General features: G+C 39.7%; 1 protein-coding gene and 1 long non-coding RNA gene across 4 annotated transcripts; one reads left to right on the top strand and one right to left on the bottom strand.

Moving 5' to 3' along the window:
* The first annotated feature begins 313 nt into the window (after positions 1 to 313).
* Positions 314 to 3,072, top strand: LOC144203442 (uncharacterized). The gene is made up of 5 exons (XR_013327689.1): positions 314 to 1,636; positions 1,706 to 1,901; positions 2,387 to 2,438; positions 2,529 to 2,600; positions 2,700 to 3,072. It is a non-coding gene; the product is annotated as an uncharacterized LOC144203442 (long non-coding RNA).
* ndrg3a (ndrg family member 3a) lies at positions 3,023 to 23,916 on the bottom strand. Of its 3 annotated transcripts, XM_077726888.1 has the most exons (17): positions 23,743 to 23,916; positions 14,865 to 14,946; positions 13,623 to 13,655; positions 8,330 to 8,435; positions 8,109 to 8,229; positions 7,735 to 7,797; positions 7,589 to 7,649; positions 6,887 to 6,973; positions 6,556 to 6,612; positions 6,088 to 6,191; positions 5,932 to 5,997; positions 5,804 to 5,855; positions 5,595 to 5,642; positions 5,451 to 5,486; positions 5,319 to 5,370; positions 4,303 to 4,341; positions 3,023 to 3,646 (listed from the first exon to the last, which is right to left on the bottom strand). In XM_077726888.1, the coding sequence occupies exons 2-17, from the start codon at positions 14,919 to 14,921 to the stop codon at positions 3,477 to 3,479; spliced, it is 1,152 nt and encodes a 383-aa protein (XP_077583014.1). In that variant the 5' UTR covers positions 14,922 to 14,946; positions 23,743 to 23,916; the 3' UTR covers positions 3,023 to 3,476. The 3 variants fall into 3 exon arrangements, with proteins under 3 accessions (XP_077583014.1, XP_077583017.1, XP_077583015.1); XM_077726891.1 differs by lacking the exon at positions 4,303 to 4,341; XM_077726889.1 differs by lacking the exons at positions 13,623 to 13,655; positions 14,865 to 14,946; positions 23,743 to 23,916 and adding an exon at positions 11,346 to 11,680.
* Positions 23,917 to 24,828: the final 912 nt, after the last annotated feature.

Genomic DNA, 24,828 nt, shown 5'->3' on the forward strand with positions numbered 1-24,828 from the left:
CTTGTCCAAAATTCTAAAACCATTTGCATTTGAAAACAGCCAAAAAATGATCAGAATGGAGTAAAACATCAAATCAAAAGTGATGCAATTGAATTGATTTTATTGTCATTATAATGAGATCTAAAGCTTTCCCCATTAGTGCACAAATAACAACATCACACAGGCAAATTAATAATAAGTAAATATAAAGAGAATCCCCTCGCCAGACTTCCAGTGTTATCGTGTGTATGGAATTGTGCCCCTGTCGGTGGCCTCTGAACTACAATTGTATACGCATTCCTCTTACACAACGAGCTTTTTTGTGATTGGCTGCCCTTAAATTTGAAGGCGGAGTCAATTCAGGTAATCGTTAGTGTAAGCCTGCGACATCAAGAAAAACAAACCGTCCAAGTCGATGGGCATGCAAAAGTGAACGCTAAGAGGTTAAAGTATATTTTGTATTTAGCGAATTGGCACTTATTAATTATGCGTTGATGAAATGACAGTACTAGTTCGTGATTTAAGATTACTCCGATTTATTTCCTCAAAATAGAGCTAGCAACTGCGAAGAGCTACATAATTCTATGCAGCGTATTCCAATAAATTGATTATTAATGCGATCGGTGGACATTAAAATGTACAAAGCAATAGTTTAAAGTATGATTAAGTAGTTTTTCTTTAGGGTATTTGCACTTAATCGTGCTTTGAAATGACTAATTCGTAATTTTACTAATGAATCTTAATCAGACAAGATTACTCGATTTTCTCACAATAGAGTTAGTAGCTACAAGTAAACCCTACCCTGCCTATTACAATCAAGGTTGAATTCTGCGCCTAATGTGATGTTAGCAGATTGAAAATGCGGCCGGTGGGCATGCTAATGCTGGCTAATGCTAAAAGCGTAAAACGTGTTTAAGGCGCTTGTCTATGACATCATTTCTTTGCGCTCGCGCGAGGGAGACAGGGAATATAGGAAATGACGTAATCTATATGCGCCTTAAACACGCTTTACGCTTTTATTATTAGCATCACCTGTATATCAGATAATGTTGATTGGAATAGACTGGATGCGCCCACGACTTTACTGGTTGATATCCCAGATAAACACATTGCTCGAGATATTATTAGATATTTAAATTGTTGACGGTAAAGGAAATTACACCCAAAAAGTACGTTTAAAGTAGAAATGACTGAGTGCTACATCTTTGTCACCTAAGTCTCACCGAGTTTTATTAAGTAGAAAATACACGTTTTTTCTTATTCGTCTGTTAAATCACTGATGAACAACCACTAACGGTTTTGTATTTAATAATGTTTTACGTTCGCACTCGCATTTTTTCCAACTAGTTTACCACACGTTTCTTGTAGTCATCTGTAACATTACAACTAAGTTGAGAGAACGTGCTTGACTTCAGTATTTGTAGATAAGTATGCGTAGCTACATCTATTTTATTTTAAAAACTATTAATAAAAAACTGTAGGACATCGATCCAATCAATGAAACACACCTTTTTTTTTTAATTATTCCAACAAGCAAAGTGGAAAATAAAACAAAAACAAGGTGCTTTTCCCCCCTCTTCTGTAGATGTCCACTGAGAAAAGTAATGAGGAAATCTCCAGTTCAACTCAGATGCCCCCAGTTGATGGAGTTACAAAGGTAAATTAAATCCTTCATTTTTATAGAATTTAACTCATCTAATTTTCTGAACCACTTTATCCTCATTAGGGTGGTGGGGGGTGCTGGAGCCAATCCCCACTGTCTCCGGGCCAGAGGCGGGAGCCACCCTGAATCGGTGGCCAGCCGATGATATTTTGCCTCCGGTGTCAAAAGCATGAGCTTTTTTTCTTCAATCATTGACACTTTGGACAAGTGTAAAGCATGTTTGCGGCCTGTGTCGTCAATGAAATGGATTGGTGACAAGGTGTAGTATGTTGTTAATTCTTACAATTATATTCATATATATTTAGTGCATAGCATTGAAGAGTTTGAGTATGAACAATACATTATGGATTTCAACAAAAATTGGCAGGGTGTTGAATCTGGCCGTTCAAAAGTTTCATTTTTATTTGACAGCCACTATTGGACAATCAATAACACTTCAAGCCAGTATTTCTCAAACGATGTTTTCAGAAAAAAATAAGGTTGGCGTGCAGTGAAGTGGAAGGACGAATTGGGACAAAATTTACCAGCATCTTTTGCCCCACGCTCAAACTATTCATTGGCATACCGTGCATACACACTTTATCTGCTTGTGGTTCATATTTTGTTTCAAATACATGACAAATTGTAAATCCTTCCACACATTTGAAACAGAATATGAACTATTAACAACAGTTATACGACAAAATCACTTCATTTAGTTTTTAGTAAAGTTTATCTGGTAATTTTTTTTCACCGTTTGTTTAGGATTCTGGCATAAATTCTGCTTTGAATGGAGGGGGTCCACCTTGTCGTAAAGGTGAATATAGACATCTATATTTTGAGTTTTTAAACAGTTTCATGTATGACTTATTGGATTCTTTTTAATTTATTTATTGTACTATTTTAGGATGAAGATACTACTGACACTGCCAGAGAGCCAGTGTTCCACAATTGGAGAGGAGACTGTGGCCCAGTCAAGGTAAAATTAGTGTTTTTTTTTTTTTTTTTTAAACAATCCTATCTGTTGAATCTCCAGTCTCTATATATGATAACTTTTGCTTTTTTTTTTTTTGCACAGATCAGGCCTGTGCCTGGACTCTGGGGTGTCTTCAAGTGATCTTCTGTGCTTGAAGATGTGGCATCTCTAAATTCTGCACTTTGGAGAATGCTGGCACGCTTCTGGGTGGTTAGTGTAGAATATATATATAGATATAGGTATTCATCCAAAACATAATTTTATGTAACTCAATGAAATCAGATGTATTTTTTTTCCATGGTGAGATTTCACTGATTAATAATGCAAATGTGTATGTATATGTAACACCAGATACCTTATTTTTCCACTAAGACAAAAATAGGGTTTTTTTTGTGCATGCACATTAAAAAAGTGAGAGCAAACAATTCTCATATTCGACTACTTTATTGAGTAGTAAGTGAAAGAAAAGGAGAAGAACCCCTACAGTACACGACAAAGATTGCTGAAATAAAAAGAGGAAAGCTAATTCTAGTGTAAATAAACCGCAGCACATTTTCTTTGACGCACGTTTAGCCATTGACAAAAGTGAAAAGGAGTACGCAAAATCGGGTTCTATGAACATTGGTGAGTATACCTTTCTACAAACATGAAACATAATAAATACAAGTAAGGTGAATGACTCCCATCTGAGTATAGTGGTAGTAACGGTTAAGGAATGTACTCTTTTCACTAATATAGTAATATCTCACAATATGTTTCTGTTTATAGAGTTAATACATCTTTTAAATCTCGTAGTTCCTTACAGAACCTGCGGGCAATGAATTGAGGGAGGGTGCATAACTTACAAGGGGAGAGGAGAGGAGCGCACGGGGAGGGGCTTTAGCAGGACACCTCCATGGTCTGCGGTCCGGTCTGGCGTTCCAGTGCGCCGTTGCTTTCCAGCAGGCTGTTCAAGTTGTGGCGGCTGCGGCTGCTGCTGTCCATGGAGGTGGTGCTCGAAGAAGAGGCGGTACGAGAGCGGGCCAGTCGAGTCATTCCCGCCGACGGCACTGGGGAGAGGAGTGAGAGAACAAAGATGTTGGTGAGGAAAAAAGAAAGAAAAAACCAACGCCAAAGCTGGGAAGGTTTGCATCGTCTCATGTGATAGCACTGACAAAGTGCTGGGTCAAACATGCAAACCATTGGCAAATATGGAGAAAAGAAAAGTGGAACAAAAAAAGGTATGTGGTATCACAAAAACATGTTTTCATCGGAAAACACACTGAGGCGTTACAACCACAAAATCAAGCCACTACCGTAGAGTAACGCTGTCTATTCATGCAAAAAGAGGAAGAACTAAAAAATCAAATAAAATCCATGCTAAAGGATCTAAGTCATCTCGGAAAGGGGATCAATGTGCATCGATGAGTATATGTTGGAAATCCTCCTGTATATCATTTAGAGCAGTGGTCCCCAACCTTTTTCACACCGCGGATCGACTCATGTGGAGGGTAATAATTTAAGACAAAATCATTGCAGGGGCAACATCCATGACGGCGGCATCAAAGAAAGGCAAAAACTGCCAAGTCTGACGGACCGGTGGTTGGGGACCACTGATTCAGAGAATTTCCGCATATATTGTGCATGCCATTCATCCCCAGTGGGGTGCTCTGAGATCATACGGCTGCGAAGTGTTCTGACGGGACAGCTTTTAAGACCCTGGTACCTGATTCGTTGCTCAAGTGACTGAGAAGGACATAGGGAACTGTCGGCCATGGTTCGAGAAGGGAAGAAAGAGGAAGAAAGGTTGAAAAGGCGTTGCTGGTTCTACTTGGCACATTTCCGACTCACAGGCGCAAAAAGAAATCTTAAGTGGAAAAATTGACCACCTCCCCGAACAGCCCACTCTCTGCATTGTAACCATTCCCACGGTGTTCACGAGGGAAAGTAAGTAGCTTTCAGAAGCATGCTGAGGTGTTAAGATTTATGATATATGCAGCCTTTCTCAGGGTGGAAACACTCCTTTTAATCTCAGCTAATCCCACAGTGGCATTTGCCGAACAGGAGGGCTCTAAGCCACGGTATTTCAAACCGAGCATCAAAGTCTGTCATTCTGGGGGAGTCACTGCCATTTCAGAACACATTTTGCCACACCTTCAAAATGACAAGCTCACAAGACCACACTGGATTATAGCTTTTTACATAAACACACTTTCCTATTATTGACACACTGAAACTGAACTATAGTAAGTACTGATGTAAAAACTAAACACCCAATAGGTGTACGGCACAGTTCGCATTGAGATTAACGGAAAGTATCGTAGTCGATGCGTTCTACTTCCAGACAGTTTCAATATTCTTGAATAATTCTGAGTAAATACAATTCAATTGCTGTATTTTCTCAGAGGAAAAAACCCTCAGAGGTCCCCTTAACAGCGAGAGACAATTGAAAGATAAGGAAAGCACACCAGAAAAACCCAGAGGGAAACCACCTCACCTAGTGAGAGCTATCGGTTCTACCCAACGCTGCAGATGGCAGGGAGGAAATTGCATTAGTGACTGCAAAACATGTTTGTGTTCAGACCTCATTTGTTTTTGCCAAATCCAAAATACATCGTCGGAACGATTGAGCGACAACAATCCTCTTCAAAAAGCTAAAACATAAAGTGGACCGAACTCCACCGTGAGCACAAATACGTCGCAAGGATGGAACTGGAACTGTTTAGAAAAGGATATACTTACTGTAGCCCATTCCCTGAACAAAGTACTTGAAGGCCTCGGCAAGCTTCCCTGGCTGTCGGTGGATAAAGTCAGAGAAATTAGAAGACAATCTAATGAGATGACCCCGAGCGTCTCAACAAGTTCCAAGCCTACCTGCACCACCTGAGGCAGGCCTCCACAATCAGCCATCTAAGAGACGGCCGGAGGAACACAATCAGATTTTATCAACAACAAATGGGCAATGGCACACGAGTGTCAGAAACTAGTAAACACGAGACAGAATAATACTGAGTTCACCTTCAACAAAGTAGTCTTGGTTGGATTTAACCTGGAATTGCACTCCACCTGGAAAAAAAATGACCCATGGGCCATTACATTAATTCATACATTTATTGACAAATAACTTGTTTTTTTTAAAAAAGTTTTTCAATAACAAAAAATAAACACTTGAACAGGTGTCTCTGAAATAATTGGACAAAGTCTAAAGTTGCTGGTGTTTAATTTACCACAGCATCCACCGCAGGGGACGTGTCACCAACCACCAGCAAGGCGGGGCACCTACAAAGGATAGAAATTCAATTGTAACAAGTTGAACGCCCAATGGTGATCACGAGCAGCTTGCGCGGACACTTACGTTAGCGTGTTGACGGTGTCCTCATTCAAACCTACGATGGGCCGTTCGATATCCAGCTCCTGGCGACTGTTCGACATAAACGAGGAAAGGTCAGTTGCCTGGGAAAACTAGTTGTGTGACCCCTAACTACTAGAACATATTGGGTGGGCATCGTACTATTGGTAGGAACCACAGAAGAGGGCCAAGTTGTCCTGATTGATGTCCTGGGCAATGTGCAAGCGGTAAGTCTGGATCAGCTCCTGATTCTCGGTGAGTTCGTCCTACGGAAAAAAGGCAGAGAAAATTTGACTGCACCCATTTCAAAAATAGCTCAAAAAGTTTCCCTAATGTGGCTTCGGCAAAGAATGATACGTGTGCGTACTTAATTGGCAAGTCGAAATAAGGTTGGAGGACAAAGCGAGAATAATTGTCTTAGACCTTTAATTGTCCAGGGAAATTTCATGAATTAGGTCATATAAAAGTACCGGATTGGCAAGACTCCCGTATTAAAATGACTCCTCCTTCGTTTTTCGCGATGTTCCACAAAAACACTAAAAACGGGGGAATAGTGCAGAAATATATTTCACAGTATTCCCCCATCTTCCACCAAAAAATGAAGAGGTTCCTAATGTGGCATAAACTTACACTGCTGAAATGATGCGCCATGACGATATCAACCAGGTTACTGGTCCACCCAGACAGCTGAAGAGCACAAGATAGCAGTCTAATTTAAAAGGTGACATCAATTTCAACTAACAGATGACTAAAAGGTTTTTCTTAAAAAGGAAAAGCATAAAAATGCTCATATTTTATCTTTGTGGACAAAAGCATTTAGCTGTGAAAAAAATAGAAGATGGTAGCCATGGCTCAAAATAGAAACTAGCCAGCAACACAATAACATGGTGTGCCGAGACAGGCGGAGAGAATATGGTAAATTATTCATTTGCTGCAAAGGGTAGTGTACAGTCGTACTCACTTTTGAGGCTGCCCAGTCAATCCAGCCTTCAGCGCATGGGTCGACATTGATGAGCACCAGGCCCTCCACCAGCGTAGGATTGTTCAGCTGCAAAAGGGAAGGGCTGCTATCAGATAAAAGCAAATAGGAGGATTTATTTGCACACACACAAGGACGCCGTCTAATTCCTTTGGGCGATGTGCTCTTGTCAAACTAGAACACCACTCGCAGTGCATTTGAAGATGAGCACCAGGCTTGTCTTCCTCTCTGACAAGAAAAATGTATAGATTGTATTTCTCTTTACTGAAGAAGAGAAAAAGTAAAGACTAGGCACATCTAGTTCAAGTGGGATTTGTGACTTCATCAGCAAGTGTCGCAATGCCGACAAAAAAAAAATAACGAGTGAGATTGGATGTGTGAATTTCCTAAAGTGAATCAACGGCGTCTGGGGAAATTTTTAAATCTGTCCATCTTAATTTGGATAAATACTGTGTGTGTAAGGGGGAGTTGATGAATTAGGAAATCAGTGCTGTCACAGATGCAGCAGTTCCAAGTCATTTTGAGCAAATGGATTTCAGAATCAATTTTGCACTCATTAATTCTTTATCAACTCCAGAGGAGCCGTTATAATCCTTAAGCCACCGCTAGTTATTTCCAACCCTGATCCCCACCTTCTCTTTCATCATTCACTCTGTTTTCAGGAACACCAATGTGAGAACTTACAGCAAAGCGGGTGAGCACGTATGCTCCTGCTCCCACGCCAATGGCAATAACGCTGCTGACCCTGAAGGAAAAAAAATGGCGTTACCGCTACCTTGACTCAATGTAAACACATCCTTATTAATCGGGCATCATCCGGGGCTCCTCACTTCAGCTGAGTCATCACAGAAGGCAGCATTTCAGCCAACTCATCCATAGTTGGATAGCGGTAGCTAGGGACAAAAAAGATACAACCTGTCATTTATGAGCACGTGGAACAAAATTGGGTCATATCAATCCATTGTGCAATTTTACAGAGTAACATGGGTTAAATGTACAGGAAAGGCAGAAACAGTTTAAAAATGAACAGGTGAAACTGACTGAGTGTTTTATTTCATGCCAGGTAACCTGTCCTCCACACCATAACTGAAAACCTTTTCCAAAGTTTTGTTTCTTCTAGGCTTACGCAAAAATGAATGTATCCCCCAAATCTAACTTTTGGAGCTTCTTGTCAAGTGGAAAAAATATGACGTATGATGTGTACCCGCTGGGGAAGGGAGGAGCACCCTCCTGCTGGCCAGGTGCATCCACGTGGACGACTGCAAAGTGCTGCGTGATCTCCTGCATGTCCTCGTAGTTGAACAGAGTGTTGAAGCAGGACTTGTCTGTGGAGGTGCAAGCATGGGATGGAAATCAGTGAAGTTTTCAAATAAACTTCAATCGCATTCAATTATTGTTCTAAAGGGGAAAGTTTAGCTGACTCACGATTAAGGCCAATGTCGTGATAGGTGAGGATGATAGGTCTGTTGCCCTTGGGAACGCCTCTCATTGTCACGTGAAGAACGCCATGAGGAGTCTCAATGTCATGCTCCTACGGGAACAGAAAGGGAAGGTCAAGAATTATGAAGAAAACTTGATTTTAAGAACTACAAATTAGCATTCCGATAATTGTCCCCAATGGCTGGCCTACTGATCTCGCGGGGGAACAATACAAAGAAAAAAAATGAAATCTTTTCCATATACAAAACTGCCAACGGAGCACATTTCTCTCCATCTCAGCAATTCGCGGCAAAAGCTAAGAAGTGTGAAAGAGGATAAGTGGAGAGTCTATAATCACTACCGCACTAAAAGATTGTTACATGCAAGTTGGGGGTTACTGTGAGGCAGGCATTGAACCCACAAACCTCTGCTTTACAAGATTTTTTTTTTCAAAAAATGAAGAATGACAGGGCATTTTTATGGTGTCAGTCACCATGAAACTTTAACAGGGCTTCATCCACGGAATAGGAGGATACATGATTTAAGTCCCATTTCGCCAAAGCATTTGCATATTTAAAGAGATTCCTTTTAAGGATGCAAAGCATGTCCTTCCTTTTCCAGCAACACCCCCGGTCGGTGCCCTTGAACAAACAAAACCCTGAACGGGGCGAGGAATTTTCATCAAGTGCAGCTCTTTCACAATGACACTGCAAAAAAAAAATGCTTTGCAGAGACCCGCATTAGTATTCAGGGAGCTCACACCGGCCAGCTCGGTTCTATTTATCGTTGACAGACTCGGGTCTCAGTCTCACGACATCAGAGTCAATAATTTGAGGGACAACTATGATTTGAAAGCGAGGGGGGGGGAGTTCAAGCATGCAAAAAGTGCACACGGGGGAGGATTCTGGCATTCTTTTGAATTTGCCAATTCACTGTAAGCTCATTATACAAACAAACATCAGAGAGATGAGTGCGAGTGTGTATTCATGTTGCATCATATGTCCACTATGAAGGGATTCCGACGGCCCGATCTCAAGGCCGAGTAAGAAAAACAATCGACGAAGAACGTGGGTTGCAACCTGTACGTGGATGCTGAAGGTTAGTCGTCAAGGTATCAAGGGCAAGGCTAGAGTCATTCCAATGATGTGAAATAAGTGATGGATGTAGCAACCCTGGTGAACTGACAGCAATTGAAGGAAAGATCTTCAGGTTGCGTGGTTGTTGGCACGGTCTGCTACTGCAAATTACGTGCAACAAAACGTCAGGGAAGGCGCATCACTCCATGCCAGCAGCTGGAAGCTACAATCTACCGCTACTAAATATAACCTCAACAAGAGTGAGACACTAAATGAAGACATTTTACGCCACTGAAGAAGCCTTGGGCCTTCTTGCGTGTAATGAAACCAAAGTAACTTAAACTGAGTAGATGGAAATTGATTAACTTGTTACAAGCACATACAACCTGCTGAGTTTGAGGATTTGCGTTTTGAGTCAATGACAGAGACAAGGGCAAACGTGGGGTGTGTTTTCTTATGATAAATGAGCTCATAAGTCCAAGTTGAATGTCCCACCAGCAAAATGAGAGAACATGAGGGAATGGCAAGGGGGAAAGAAAAAAAAAAAAGATGGAATGAAGTAGAGCGTGAAAGCAAGTCGGAGGATCCTGACAAATGCAAGAGTGAAGAGAAGTCTGGTGTGACTAATGAAAACGGAAGGGAGGCATCAATTTAATATATCGTACCTTCTCCAAAAAACTCACGTTATTAAAAAAAAGGAAAAAGAAAAAAGAGAGAACGCATTAAGAGAGCAAAAGGTTTTTTTTTTTCTTCTTCAGAGAAGGCGGGGGAGGAGGCTTTCCATATCTGTTTACTTGCTGGCATGGTTTACATCAATAGACAATATTGATCTTGATGCAGCTCAAATCATTTCCTGTCCAAAAAAAAATACAACGCACCATCACGAAAGGGGAAAACGTACTCTGGGTGGGGCTGTTTGTCTGCAGCTCTTGAAGAAAAAAAAAAACGGGCAAAGGCTTTTTTTTGTTTGTGTGTCTCTTTTGAATAGATTCAGGAGGTTGCTCAGGGTGACCAGAAGGTTAAGACATGAATTTAAAGCGGGGTGAGGTGGAGGAAAATACGCACTCTCTTATCAATCCCCCACTTGCTTGTTCACCCCACCCTGATGGGAATGACATCAATCACCCACGAGCGCAGCATTACAGGGCAAAAAAAGCCTGACCAGTCAGCAGCTACCAAACGACACACACATACATGCACATACATAGTTACTGTAAAGCCACAGAAATACAGTAAAACCACGACTAATTCCAATAAGACACCCCCACAATGTTCACCAAAGGCACAAACCCGATCTTTCAACCTGCAGCCCAGTCAATATGTTATCATTTGTATTCTTGGAAGTAGGTGAGCGAATCGCTGCTACATTTCTCGTGTGTTGTTGCTACAGTGTCACGACGTGTGACCTCCCTGCTTCTTTTGAAGATTAAACCCCCCTCCAGAATAAATCAACTTGAAACATTCCCAGGTGCTGTGGGTGGAAAAAAAAGAAGAAAATGTCCCAATTTAAAAAAAAAAAAAAAAAACATGCATATTGTATCAAGAACGCAACCGACATGAACCCAAACATGCATGACCCTGCTTTTTTTTAAGGCTGGCAAAAGCAGGCACGTACACATGTAGTTGCAAAAAAAAAAATAACATACACGTCATGATGGTTTATCTTTAGCAGAATCCATTTATGGACACAGATATAGACACATTAAATGATCATGCCATTCTTGCAGCTAGCTGTCCATAAAGAAAAATAATAATAATAATAATAAAGTGTCTGTGCTGTCTCTCCGAGGAGGTGACAAGGACCACCAAGAGCTTTGTCCTTCTCACTTGCTATGGCGGAGACTATGGGGGAAATCTTACATGAACCCACCCCAGTTTTGAAGCGAAAACTCTGCTTAGGTGCAAGCATCCAGTCAGGTGCATAGAAAGAGGCATTTGTCACTCACCACTCCATTCCCAGAGCATGCAATCTGGTCCAGATCCAGAATAGCTGACATTGTTCCCCTCATAAACGGAGAGTGCCGTGTTATGCTATGCGCGAATGTGAGCTAGGCGGCTTTTGAAGACCCCCGAAAGAAGGAGGGGTAGGAAGGAAAACAGGGAGGTGGGATTGGTGGCGGCGGTAGCGGCAACGAGACGGAAAGCGGGAGGAGAGCGACGCAGCTGAGGGCGTGAGCGAGAGATGGTAAAACTGAATGAAAACAGGGGATGCAGATCGACTCGGGGAGGGAGAAAGATGGGCTTGAGAGACGGAAGGAGGGGGGAGTGGGAGCAAGCAGACTGTGTTTAGTAGTCACAAAGTGTCTGCAGATTCAGCCTACGGTGCATCTAATTGGATTGTGGAGGGTCAGGTGGGTAGAGGGTGGAGCCATGGGGTAAAAGACAGCAGAGAGACACAGTGTGAGGGAGAAAGATGCAGAGGCCGTCCAGGAAAACAGGGAGGCTGCTGACATCATTGAGTCATGGCGGCTGACTTTGACGTCAGCAAAAACGCCGTCTACGCTAAATCAGCGGTCAAATGTACTTCACTTAAAAATAAAAATCTAGTTTAGTAACATATGGAATTCTTAAGATGGATTTTGCATGCTATTGCTGTCGCTGTGTTACCATCTACCCTATATGGATTTCTTATTGGAAAATGACCGTAAATATGAGAGGATCGTCATCGTGCAAGGTTTACACCGTGGAGTTATTTGCTCAAGACAGTTTAATCTTAAACTCTGTGGTTTGTCCTCTGCACAGTTAAAACAGTGGAGTGTCGGTCCTAACTTGCAACCGTCTGCAACCAATCGCAAAAGCTAAGGGTGAGTCTAAGAGAAAAACCACGGGCTCTCATTGGTCACACAATGCAGTCAATGCTAAACAAGTGGACACCAGAGGGCACGATTTGCCAACAAAAATGTCCTGTGGTGTTAAATCAACGAGTACTGAAAGTAAAAGAAAATATTAGCCTTGTTAAAATGTGCTTTGTGTGGTCAGCACTGCATATTTAAGGCTTTTTAAAATGAGTTTCCAAATTTCAGTGATTTTAATTTAATTTGAAATAGTTTCCTATTTACTGAAATTTACCCAAAAAACTGAAGTGAACTTGCATACTGCAAGCTAGGAAAAATAGAAGCAAACTATAAATAATATCAATAATAATCATAATATAATCTACCTAACGGTTCCCTCTGCTGGACAAAGTTAGACAATACAAGGATACATTTTATCATGGGGCAGGGACAAAAATAAAACTGTCTTAAATGACAGTGTTGATAATAATAGGGAATACTTTAGAAATAACTTAAATGACAAGATTTAAGACAAAAAATATGCACATATGTGCTGCCATGACATGCTTGCTCCAGTGGAACATTTCTTTCTTCCTGAAATGGCCTTGTGTTCTTAAGTAAAAGCCCTGCAGTTCCATCAGTGGAAGAAGCCGGCCGGCTGAGTCACGCCACCTTCCCCAGTCCAGCAGAGACGTCATAAATAGCACAAGACTGCAGCACCACACCCTCTACAGAGGTTGTACACTTTCTCACTCATGCTTCCTCGTCTTTCCACCCACTGAGGCAGCTTTTAGTATGTAACCATGAATAGAAGCAATGACCTTGCAGTGCACCACCATATCACAGCAACAGCATTGAGAAATGCATGGATGAATATTATTCCTCTCCATAGAAGCTGTATGCTATTGTCCTGTGCTGCAACACCCTTTTCCTTCTATGGACCAAAACCAGACTCGGCTGGACTGCCATATTTTCCCATTATATGGTGCATAATCAATCACTCATTTCTTCTTTTTTTTCTGCTATTAATTAATACTTCTTTTTTTAAAGTTCATAAAAATGTGAAAACCCATGCTGAAACCTGTAAGTGGCAGCCACTCTTGCTACCAATATTTTTAAAATGTATAATAAGGTTATAGGGGTGACCCTACTTCTCCATTTTTTGATTATCATGGCCATGTCTGGCCTACAAGCACCAGATGGTGCTGGAGTAGTAGTAGTAGTACCAGGGCGTTGTGTTTTGTATCCACTAGATGGAGCTGTAGTAGTAGTTGTTGTTATTTTACCAGATCCCATCCTATTTTGCCCACTAGAATGGCCATTGCTATTTATTTACAATAAACAATTTTCACCAAGATGACATTTCTCTGAACCATTCAGAGAAATGCCACAATTTCATCTATCTAAAAATAAAAAATAAGGATATAAAAAGAGACAAAAGCAACTCACCTGACAGTCAAAATCCTGAAAATTGCGTGCATTCTGTAAAAGAAATAAAAAAAAACAGCAAAAATGATAAACAATCATGTCAGTTGAATTATTAAAAAAGTACACAAAGAAGCTTCAACATTTATCAAGCCTTCCAAAGACTAACCAGGGTGTGTCATTTTAGTATTAAACATCATCAAAATCAAATCAAAAGTCTTTATTGTCATCATACACAGATGTCTATAAGGAAATTGGTGGTGCTACTCTACAAAGTGCGTTTTCCCAGTAAAAAAAAATACAACATAAATTGTAATTTAAAAGTATAACAAGTCACATCCCGGCTATGTAAATTCTAAATTATTGCACAATGTAAGGTTTTGCACATTGCTATTGCACACCCCGAAGTTATTGCACAGAAGGGATTGTGTGTCGTGCTAACGCAAGTTCAGAGTCCTGATGGCTGTGGGGAAAAACTGTCCTTAAGTCTATTATCCACTAGTTACGTTACTCTGTTAGTAGATGGCGAATTAGAACCAATACAAATGTTTTTCCATTATAATATCCTATTTTTGGTGTTTTTTTTTCAGAGGATGGGAACAAATTAAGTTGTTTTAAGTTTATTTCTACGGGAAATGTTGATTTGATATACGAGTAAATCGACATACGAGCTCATAAGCTTGTATCTCAAGATATCACTGTAATTATCTCTTTCTCAGCTTGTCTTTCAAAGAAGATTGGCATGCAGCCTAGTGATGGAAGTGCTCCCCTGGCTTAGTCATCTAAGCCACCAGGGAGGTCAGTACTTATACTATACATTAAGCTCCAACACTCTCAAGCATGGTGGTTCTTGTGAAAAATCAGCTGCAGTGCACGACAACACTTCATGGGGTCCCCAAGACAAACAATTATTAAATCTGAGCCCTAAACATTGCCAAAATGGAAGAAATTTGTTTGCTTTTTTTTTTAAATACATTTTGGATTTTTCCCTCCCTGAATGGGAGGAAAAAAGAAAAAAAATCGCCCCACTTTTGCCTTTCATTTTTTTCTTCTGAAATGTTGAAGCTATCAATAATTCACTATGATGAAATGTACTGCATACTATGAATTTTTGGTGTATTAATGTACGCATTTGAAGGAGAGCACTATTTGTGGCTTTAACAATGCGTAGCCATGCATTTGAGCATGTGCTTGCTTTATTCAAGAGTTGCATGTTAGGTAGATTAGTCAGGTGTTATTAACCAACAGCCATTTTCAGCAACGCACCTTATTGGTCAGGAGAGGCTTGATCTCAGTCAGCTGTACATCCTGAAGCTCATCCATTATCCTTTCCGATCAACGTGATTTGCTTTAACCAAAGAGAAAAAGGACAAATCATCAGTCAAAATATAGCAAATATTGTGTAACACTCAAAAATGTGAACAGATTTTCAAACATGCATGAACCCAAAGGTAACAGCGATTAAGTCTGAACATTTAAACCACGGAACAGGTTGTCTTATTTTTTTCCCCCCACGACGTACTTCTTTAAAACAATTTTCTATGGAAGTATCTCCCTAATGATCAACATTAGAAGGTACTGCAGTAGTGTAGTAGACCCACATGTTCAGATAACCCAGTTTCCAATACGACAAACATTACACACTGCTTAAAATAACCACTGTGGAAAATATAGGAAAATAAAAACCGTATTTACTCGCCTAAAAGCCGCATCTACAAAAATAGTTGAATCTTACAATTTCTCGCATAGAAGCCATCCCTATTCACAATTTTCACCACCATATTCATGGTTTTAATAAAAAATCATCACATGTGGTCTTTGAGATACTGTATGAATCAAAAGCACATTATAAGGGTCAATATCATAACTTATTATGCCTATCTTTGTAAATGCAAAATATCAAATTACTAAATTAGAATAAATAAATAAATAAGTATCTTGATGAGAACCTGGTGCTTTTTAATGACAGAAATTACAGCCGCTGTAAACTGAAAAGCCTCCAAACCTCATTAGTTTTTCTGCTGAAGGTTGGACTTTTGTCTGTATTCATAATTAGCAAGCAAGATCGGACATCCCAACATCTGTCTACACTACTCTGCCTTGCTTGTCGGACGAGGAGAGGAAGTGCTATTGATTTTTTTGGTCTTTGCTTTGGAGAAAGGCTCATCTAGCACAAAAAGGCATGCAATCGCCTTTCTACTTGGTTACTTATTGCAAAAGCAAGATTGAGTCAATAGCCTTCTTGAGACCTCCATCAATCAATCATACTAGTCTGCGACTGATTTTACACCAAAAATATATATAAAAAAATGAAGGTAATCACATGGTCAAACAATGAGTGTTTTTTTAACCAACCTCAGGCACAAAATTGGACATACATTGGACATACAACATTGGACAATAATTTCAGTGTCTTTTCCCCTCCTAACCTTCTTTGTTCTCTATTAACCAGAACAGATGAGAGCCCTTGATGACGCACGAATGTGGTCAGAGGTCATTCTGCTCATGCAAGGGACTGTGTCAGTACCATGAAAGAAAAACAAAGAAAGCCACAGGACACGATCCTATGATCACATAAAACAAACCCCACCAAAAAGAAAAACCAAAAAAAAAAACATGCATGGCTGCGAGGGAAAACAAGACCGAGAAAATCCTTGCTGACAAATCCGGCTAAACGGCGGACTAAATAATATTTAGACAAGTGAACAAGGAATAAAGAACAACAAATACTATACATGCTTGAGCAGATTGGCCAGATCAATGCAACACTTCCTTATGCTGTTTCTAAAGGTGCAGTGGTAGGTACGTACCACATAATCATGAACAGTAAAACAAATCTCCCTTTTAGGGACAAGCAAGTGTTCATAGCCAAAGAGACTGTGTTTCTCTTCCTGGGGAATAAAGCATAAATGTGTATAATAATGATAATAATAAACACTGACATCCCCTCGATAGAGAGGTTGCTCCACCGTTGAGCATGTTCAGCCGTCGTCATGGAGACTAAGCTTGTTGCTGATGTTTATTCTAAGATGGGATATCCCCGGGGGGAAGATGCGAGGCAAAGAGACCAGGGCAATAGATTGCGGTCGGTATTAGGAATGAATACAGCTTTGCTCCATGGAGCATGCGTCAGTGGTGACATTTAGCATTCACCGAGGCTAAAGTGAGTCGTGGGAAGCCAAAGCAATTGACAGCAAAGCGTAGTCTCGCTGCAATATAAATATCAGCAATTGGCGAGGAGGGAAATCGCATTCAGAATTGACACTCCGAGTGGTTGTCTTATCTTAACCACACCATTAGTGGCGATACAAGAGCTAATGATGGAGAACATACCCGAGTGGCCTTGACTACAGCACTATCTGCAGAAGCGAATCCCCTCATAAACACGCTTACGCCACTGTTCGGTCCCCATAGCGCCATCACTTTTCTAATGTAAGTGAAAGCATTAACCTTCTTCTTGATATTTTCCCTGCAGTCATTCCATTGGACATATTGACAAGGCAATAAATCATTTTTTTTCTCCATCGGCATTCACAAAAGAAGGTTGTTTATGGGAAACATACTGAGTGAGTCTACTAATTTCATAAGTGGAATAACAGAAACCATGGATGACCTCCGTTTGTCATCACTGCCAACATGGATTTGGTTTAATTACAGAGAAATGGAATGACCTATATTCAAAAATCTCTGTCAGGAAGCTAACCGTCTATGCATCCATCTATTCGTTCTGCATATCGCTTATCCTTACACGGACGGACATGGCTGGATTTGAGCCAATCCCTGCTGACTTTGAGAGAAAGGTGGAGTAACTAACAGACACAATTTTACGGACTATTTCAGAGGATATTATTTTCCCTCAATTAAAAGGCATTCGTTTATTTACCTTGCATACCTTGTGTTTTTGCCAGGATTTTCAAGCCAAAAGCAAAGTTGTTTTATGACTGTTTATCTGCGTTTTGATGGCATTCTGACAAAACAAGTCATGTCTATCATATAGCTTGCAAATAAATATATCTTATTGTCTTCAAAAAATGCATCTTCAGGAGAGAAACTAAAGAACACAAGTGAAAGATAAAAAGACAAACACATGAAAAGATCAAAACCTAAACTTAAATAATTCACAATATAGAAAATACACACACAACACGAGTCAAAAAAACCCAGGAAAAAAAATCAATGCAAACACGTTCTTGGGTGACATTTTGAGGGTTTCAGCAAGAGATATGTCATCCAACCACTTCCCTATTTTGTGGGCTAGATTTTTGGACCAAAAAAAAAAAATCCCTAACAAAAGAGCCCACGTATGTCTGTGCTCAACTGGAGAATTAGCATTAACAAGTAGACTTCACACCACAAAGAAAAGTAGGCCAGAACAAATTCCACAGATGCTGCTCCTGCTGCCAATTGATGATAAAGCCAACGGCCATATCATCTTTTTCTTTTTGCAATCCTGACACAAATTATCAGTGTACTTCTTATTGGAAATTAATATAATCAATACATCATCTCAGGCCAACTAACTTCTGTGACAATTTTCTTTGGTAAACGGTAGCTAAATAGAGGGTGAAGGCAAGGAGCATGACTATAAACTATTGTTAATCTTGCAATTTAGGATTTTTGGGACGACATGCTGGCTGATTCCTTTTCTTTTTCTGACAGCGTAATAAAAATGATTAAATATCCCTCTGATGTCTTTTTTTCTACTCGCCATCAACTTGAACGGTCTATTCTTAACTGGTATTGCCTTTGAAACTAAAAACAGGTCCTCACAGACTGCAGCCATCTTTAGTATCTTGTGTTTGGGAGTGAAGAAAAAAAAGCAGGCAAGACAAAAATCATATGCATAACTTCTTATATCCGTTTAACACCAACAAATACTACAGAAAACAAAATACAAACCACATAAGAACCCACACAGACAGGTGGAGTGAGATTGAGGCACATGTTTTAACAAGGGCAGTTGGATCTTTTTATAGGGGACATCTTAAAGTGACTGCCCATCCATAAAATGATAAATGTGTTGGGGGGGCCAGTCTGGCTTATTAAAGCCCTACAGTATAAATTCAGACTGAGCGTTTGCAGCACCATCATGTCTGCTGCATACATGGATCTCTAAAATGATGACACGTTTATGGCTCATTGATCAATAGTTAATTAATCTCACATACAGCTATTACGTACACACCTCTGTAAAAGCACTTAAAAGCTCCATTTGGTCTACTCGGTTCAAATTAACCAAATTTAAAACATATTGATTTGGAACTCATTCTTAGTCCAAAAAGATTTTTCTTGGTTTCTTATTTTTTTATATCTTTCAATCATTTTTTTTTTAAATAGGCAACATTTGCATCCATGTTTTAGTTTGTATATCTACGAAGCTGGTCAGAGATACGTTGATATTTGTCTTTTGTTGACTTAGTTTGTGCCTTGTATTCTGCTACATTTAAGTGGAGTGTGCTATTTACATCAACATGCTGCTGAATGTTAAAATGTCAGTAATGAAAAGTTGTTTCTAGAACAGCTGAAGCAGCCAGGAAACACCCTGAACTGGCTGCCAGCCAATCGTAGAGCAAAAGGAGAAGGATAACCATTCACAGATACACTCATTCAAACCTAGGGGCAATTTAGAGTGTTCAACCAGCCTACAATGCATGTTATTGGGATATTGGAGGACGCAAACCCGGCCGGGGAGAATCTGCAAACGACACAGAAAGGTTCGGAACCCACCGGGAATTGAAACCTCAAATCAGTGAGACCATTGAGGCGAATGTGTTAACCACTCGTCCACAAAAAAATGTCATCACTAACACTTGACATGACCTCAACTATAAATACTACTGGCAACATCAAGTACTCAAATTTCAGTCCAGACACAGGGAATCAATCCGGAAAAAAAAACGTATATACTATACACATCCCTAAGCATGTATCTTGTATTGACTTGGCCCTGGCATATTTCCATCCACATTTAATCATAACACACGCTATATATCTTTATATACACTTTGAGAGCTCGGAATGGTGGGCACATATTATAAAGATCATTACCACTGGGAGAAAATGGCTTTCTTGATAAATATGCTGTGACAAGTCAACAAGAGGTGTGAGGCCAACTGAATGAAGCTGTCTTGTTCGCTGGCTATAAATAAAAGCCAATGGCCTGGCACTACTGGCAATTGACTAAGGGCTCGTAAGAGGGGAGCGACACCTACTCCAAGTCAATGCAGTGTACAAAAAGGTGCTTTTTTTATAAAATGCCACTCCATAATTTGAGCATCCATTTAGGAGTTTCCAAATTGCAATCAACTAGATATCAAGCCAATCTACTGACATTTTTCTAGTCCATCCAATGATACAGGATAACAAAAACATGTTCTGAATTATTTTTGAAATATAAAGTGGTTGTAGAAAGTTGAAATTTCCAAACGCTTGTGCAGATCTCACAATGATTTTTTTATTATTATTATTTTTTTTAGAGAGCAATGGGTTTTGTCTCAGTTGCATGTTTTGCACCCCGACTGTGTTTACTGTGTCATGGTACATTAGGCCAGTTACATGCTGGTATGTCATTTAAATCCATGGACTCAAATCTATGCGACCAACTGCGGGAAAAAACTAGGCAAAAGTTCCAAGCTGATTCATGATGAGCTAAATCTGCCATTGCAGAATATAAAATGAGAGTTTAGTCTCCTATCAAGCATATGAGAACTCTTCCCAAGCAGGAAATAGCTTATGAAGGCCACGTTTTCCAGTGAGAGGGGCCAAAGGGCAGCATCGGCCTTACACGGTGGACTGAAACATTGGAAAACTGCATAAAACATGAACACAGCTCAGAAACATGAAAGGTCGTGTGCAGTGCTTCAGATTTTGAAAGCCTAGCGCGCATCCTACCATGTGTCAGCGTCAAAATCAGCACCCAGGGGCATGCTGTCTCACAGGAGCACAACCTCAGCTAATGGAGCCGATCCATGTGGTCAGCGTGGCTGTCATAAAAGCTAAAGAACCGACAACTCAATCTTCCTGAGAAAGAGAAGGGTGGCTCCTCTGACGGAAACCCTCTCAGATGTCTACCGTGGAGGTCGACTGTCCTTGGCAACACCCCCCCGTACTGCCCTCCGCTGATTGTGTTGCCGGGATCGTATGACCTTTTTCACCACTACGGTGAATGTAGTAGCGCTGTGAAGAAGTATTAGCCCTCTTCTCAGATCTTTATGTTTTGTTTTATATTCTTGTCTCATCTCAGCAACCTTTGAGACATTGTCATATCTACAAAACATATAAATGCCACAGCAAACAAGCATATTTACACACAGTAGAAGATGTTTCCAATATTCTTCTTACCAGCCATTTCTGCCCAAAATAGACTTTACGCTTTATAATACGCTTTAATCCTGGTGATGCATTATGTGCATTTTGTAATGCCTGTTCAAACACAAGTATGATATGGCAATGCGTTCAGTTAACATTTGCACTTTAGTGGTAATAACACTAAGAGCTCACCGGATTGACTGGCTTTCATTTTTACTAAATTAGAGCTGCACTTTAGCAATTGATTAAACGTTTTGAATATTTTACAATTAATCTTTCAATGGGACAAAAGGGAATTTCCATTAGGGTCATTTAAAATTAAAAAGGCAAAAAATGTAGGCAAACAGGATCGGTCCACAACATGGAAGAAAACAGGTTGTTTTCTGCAGTAACACCATTAAACAAAGATTACTAGTCTGCTTTCTTGGCGGATTGTGGTAACCACTCAAAATTTCTTAGTGAGAAGTTCAACATGGTTAATTTTAGATGAATTTGGCCTTGCAAGCAAAACAGTCCTGTCTGATTCATTCATTCATTCATTCATTCATTCATTCATTTCAGACATTAAACTGGGTCTCTACAGTTGTCAATAATTGTCAATCTGCTAAGCTAAATACTAACATGTAAACATGAATGGCATTTGTAAAATATCCATTTGCACACTGATTGCTCTACTATTGCACGACATTAAAATCCCAGTTCAAACAAAAACATGCAAAAAGGGTAAATACTATGAGAATATATATTCACAATATTTACGTATCAACATTCATTTGGAAATCACATAATAGTAATTCTACATGCTGCTGTCTCATCATTTTACTAACTTAGATGGATTTAAAGCCTAAACAAAATACTGTTCCAATGATTTCTTAATACAGTTATGCATATTAGAAAGACCAGATAGATATAGGTAGGGAGCAGCCAGTAGGATTTTTCTTTTTAAATTGACACTACACTAGATATATACGCTAGCTCATCATGATTTGACCATTAAAATTTGCACTTATGTCAAACTAAATTAGGTTCCCATAAAACTTAAAATAATAACTGCACCATACGATTTATATAATAAACAACCAAGAAAAGAGCAGCAGCTCCTAAGATAAGGCAATAAGGTGCTCCTGCTGTGTAAACTAAAGGCTGGGTAATAGAAAATCCAGAAGGACTTTTCTGTCAATTGTTAGCCATGTATTCCTTCAGTGTGGACAATGGGAGTGTTGTGAATGACAACATATTTCTCCTGCAGGTTGTTGATTGTCAAAACTGAGGTCAGGCTCTCCTGATCATGTGACCAATGAAGGATTTGTGGGAGATGAACAACAGACTAAGACGTGTTCGAAAATAGAGGCTGGTCTATAAAATGGGTATTATTATAGTATCATGATAGGAAAAAAAATCTTCTGTAATAAAAATTTTAGAGATTCATCATCATCATCATCATCATCAGAAACTACATTTTAGGAGCTATTCATCAGCGACCAGTTTTGAACAGCACCGCAAAGTAAAATTCTCAGCTACAACGCTTTTGTGGCAACTTTTGATTATATTTGACCAATGCCATTTTTATTTCATTTAAAACCTGACAGCTTCACTTGCGGTATCACGAAAAAAAATCTATTTTGCCCGCCATTACTCATTCAAAAAGATATTTACACAAAATATAGAAAACCAATGGTCAAATTACTTCGTATCGCAAAATCCGACTGGCCAGCTCCACTGATGAGAGTTGAATTTGGCTGCTTAGGTGAAAGGTTCTACTGTTTATAATTTCATTCATTCATAAATGTATATATCATACATAATAATAATAAAACGATATAATAATAATATGTGGACCCTGTGTCTTTATGAGGCCATTTTTTTAAATTACCAAGCATAGTAACTTTCCCTGTTAAAGCTTAATAATTAATAACAAAGTTCCTAAACTACTTATTCTAAAATACCCATTTCATACATGCAAATTGCAAACACATGCCAGTTTACTTCCTACCTATGTGACCTTCCACGTGCAACCAGTGACATTGTCCTCCACAATCTGCTGATAATGCAATGTAAATTTAAACTAATTTAATTATGAATGCTCAACATGCTAACCCTAACTGTCACATAGAAAGATCGAAGGCAAAGATTTGGTCAAAGTAACTTCTCAAATGACACAATTACAAGAAAAGAGAGCTAACCCAAAGTCCAGGCCTACTTTAAGTATTTCAATAATTGTCCACACTAGTTTCACAAGACTCGAACAAACAATTGGGGAAAAAAAATCTAACACGTTATTATATTGCTCTACACATTACTCCGTTTCAAAAATATGATTTTAGAAAATATATCCCATATTCCGTGCACAAATTTAACACGGATGTGCGCATTGAACGCACCATGCAAATGCTAGTCGGCATACGTATTTTACTATATAATAGCGAAAGCGCACACATCATATTATATCATGGCTTTAGATCCAAAATAAATAAATAAAAATGCAAGTGCACGCTTCCTTTATTTGGCGAGAGATGACAAAGTAAGGCTTAAAAGTGGCGACACGGTGTGCAAAGGGAAGCTACATCGGCAGCAGCACGGGGAACTCATTTCATTCAAAGTGCAGCAGCAACCACTTCGCTTACGTTCTATTAACTTAATAGAAGATGCATATTTTTCGCTTTACAGCAGCATCGGCGGCGCCAGCGGCGGCGATGGCGGTCACGACTCGTCCGTCCATGACAGCAACACAAGAACAGGTTGGAAAAATCCGCCAAACCGATGAATCCCCCTTTCGACACATCTGTAAATACTATACTGCTAAGGAAAAACGTGGGAACGCCGAGAAGAGACTTACCTTGTTGACGACGGATGAAATAGTTTTTAGTCGAGTCTGCTGATGGCTTTGATGTCGAAAAGAGGAAAAGAGATGAGGCTGGATAAACGCCAAATGTAAAATTCGCCGCACTCGACTCGGTTGCCGCTTCCTCTGCTCCAACTCGTATTTCGACGTGATTGTGGGCGGAGCGTAAGGTTGCGCTGGAGACGAGGCGAACAGCCAATCAGAAGAGACGCTGCGAAGCAGAGACAGGAAGACAAGATAGAGGTCATACTCTGCTCCTAATATCAACGACCACAAAATGCTGTCATGAACTGCACCTTTTTTAAAAATAAAGATTATTGCTTTTGTTGTGGGAAAAGATCATAAAATAGTGTTTACTTAACAAATACGATTTCATTGTCCTAATTTTTTAATTTGGTTTTCTTTCGCGAGCTACTTCGCACCTCCCACGCTGAAGCGTAGTAAAATAATCAGAGGCAGAGTTAACCATTTACAGGGAGTCATTTTGTAACTCATTGACTGCCATTGACAACGATAGACGTCCAATTACTTTGACTGGGAGGGAAGCAATGAATATGAAACATGCGGGTCTTTAGAGTTTGATCATCGTGGTCAATGACAAGCATTGAGTGAAATAAAATGCAATTACAAATATAAGTTATTGGGGGCCATAACTAGTAGTGTATTTCTGGTTCATACACTTAATTTGGAATGGTATTCATTCATAAAATGTGCACATGGATGTTTCTTTGTTTTTACAATAAAAAATAATGTTCCCTATAGACTGTCAAAAATAATGTTTTAGTACACTGCATTAAAAATTGTTAACATCCAAGTCTAACTGTTACAAAATGAGATGAGCCCTCATTTGGAGATTTTTCATTGGACAACTTGTTCTTCCCTGACGGTCACATATTGAGTGATTAACAGTCAAAAGCTGCCATTGACAATTTTCAATCTGATTACATAACTACCATTCAGCTATAAAAATCACATGTAATCTGTTCTGTTGCAACTGTCCATCTCACCAGCCATCAGTCAGCATGTAAAGGTTGTTGTTGTTGTTGAGGATCATTGGCACCTCATCAGGAAAGGAATCAG

Source organism: Stigmatopora nigra, chromosome 10 (assembly GCF_051989575.1).
Source record: "Stigmatopora nigra isolate UIUO_SnigA chromosome 10, RoL_Snig_1.1, whole genome shotgun sequence".
NCBI classification, from domain to species: Eukaryota; Metazoa; Chordata; class Actinopteri; order Syngnathiformes; family Syngnathidae; genus Stigmatopora; species Stigmatopora nigra.

Excerpts from the sequence above, each read along its gene's own strand:
- ndrg3a (XM_077726888.1), bottom strand. The coding sequence starts at position 14,921 with ATGGATGAGCTTCAGGATGTACAGCTGACTGAGATCAAGCCTCTCCTG. Across the intron at positions 13,656-14,864 it reads AGCCTCTCCTGACCAATAAG|AATGCACGCAATTTTCAGGA; the intron begins GTGCGTTGCTGA and ends TTTCTTTTACAG. Across the intron at positions 5,487-5,594 it reads CCAAGACTACTTTGTTGAAG|ATGGCTGATTGTGGAGGCCT; the intron begins GTGAACTCAGTA and ends GCCGTCTCTTAG.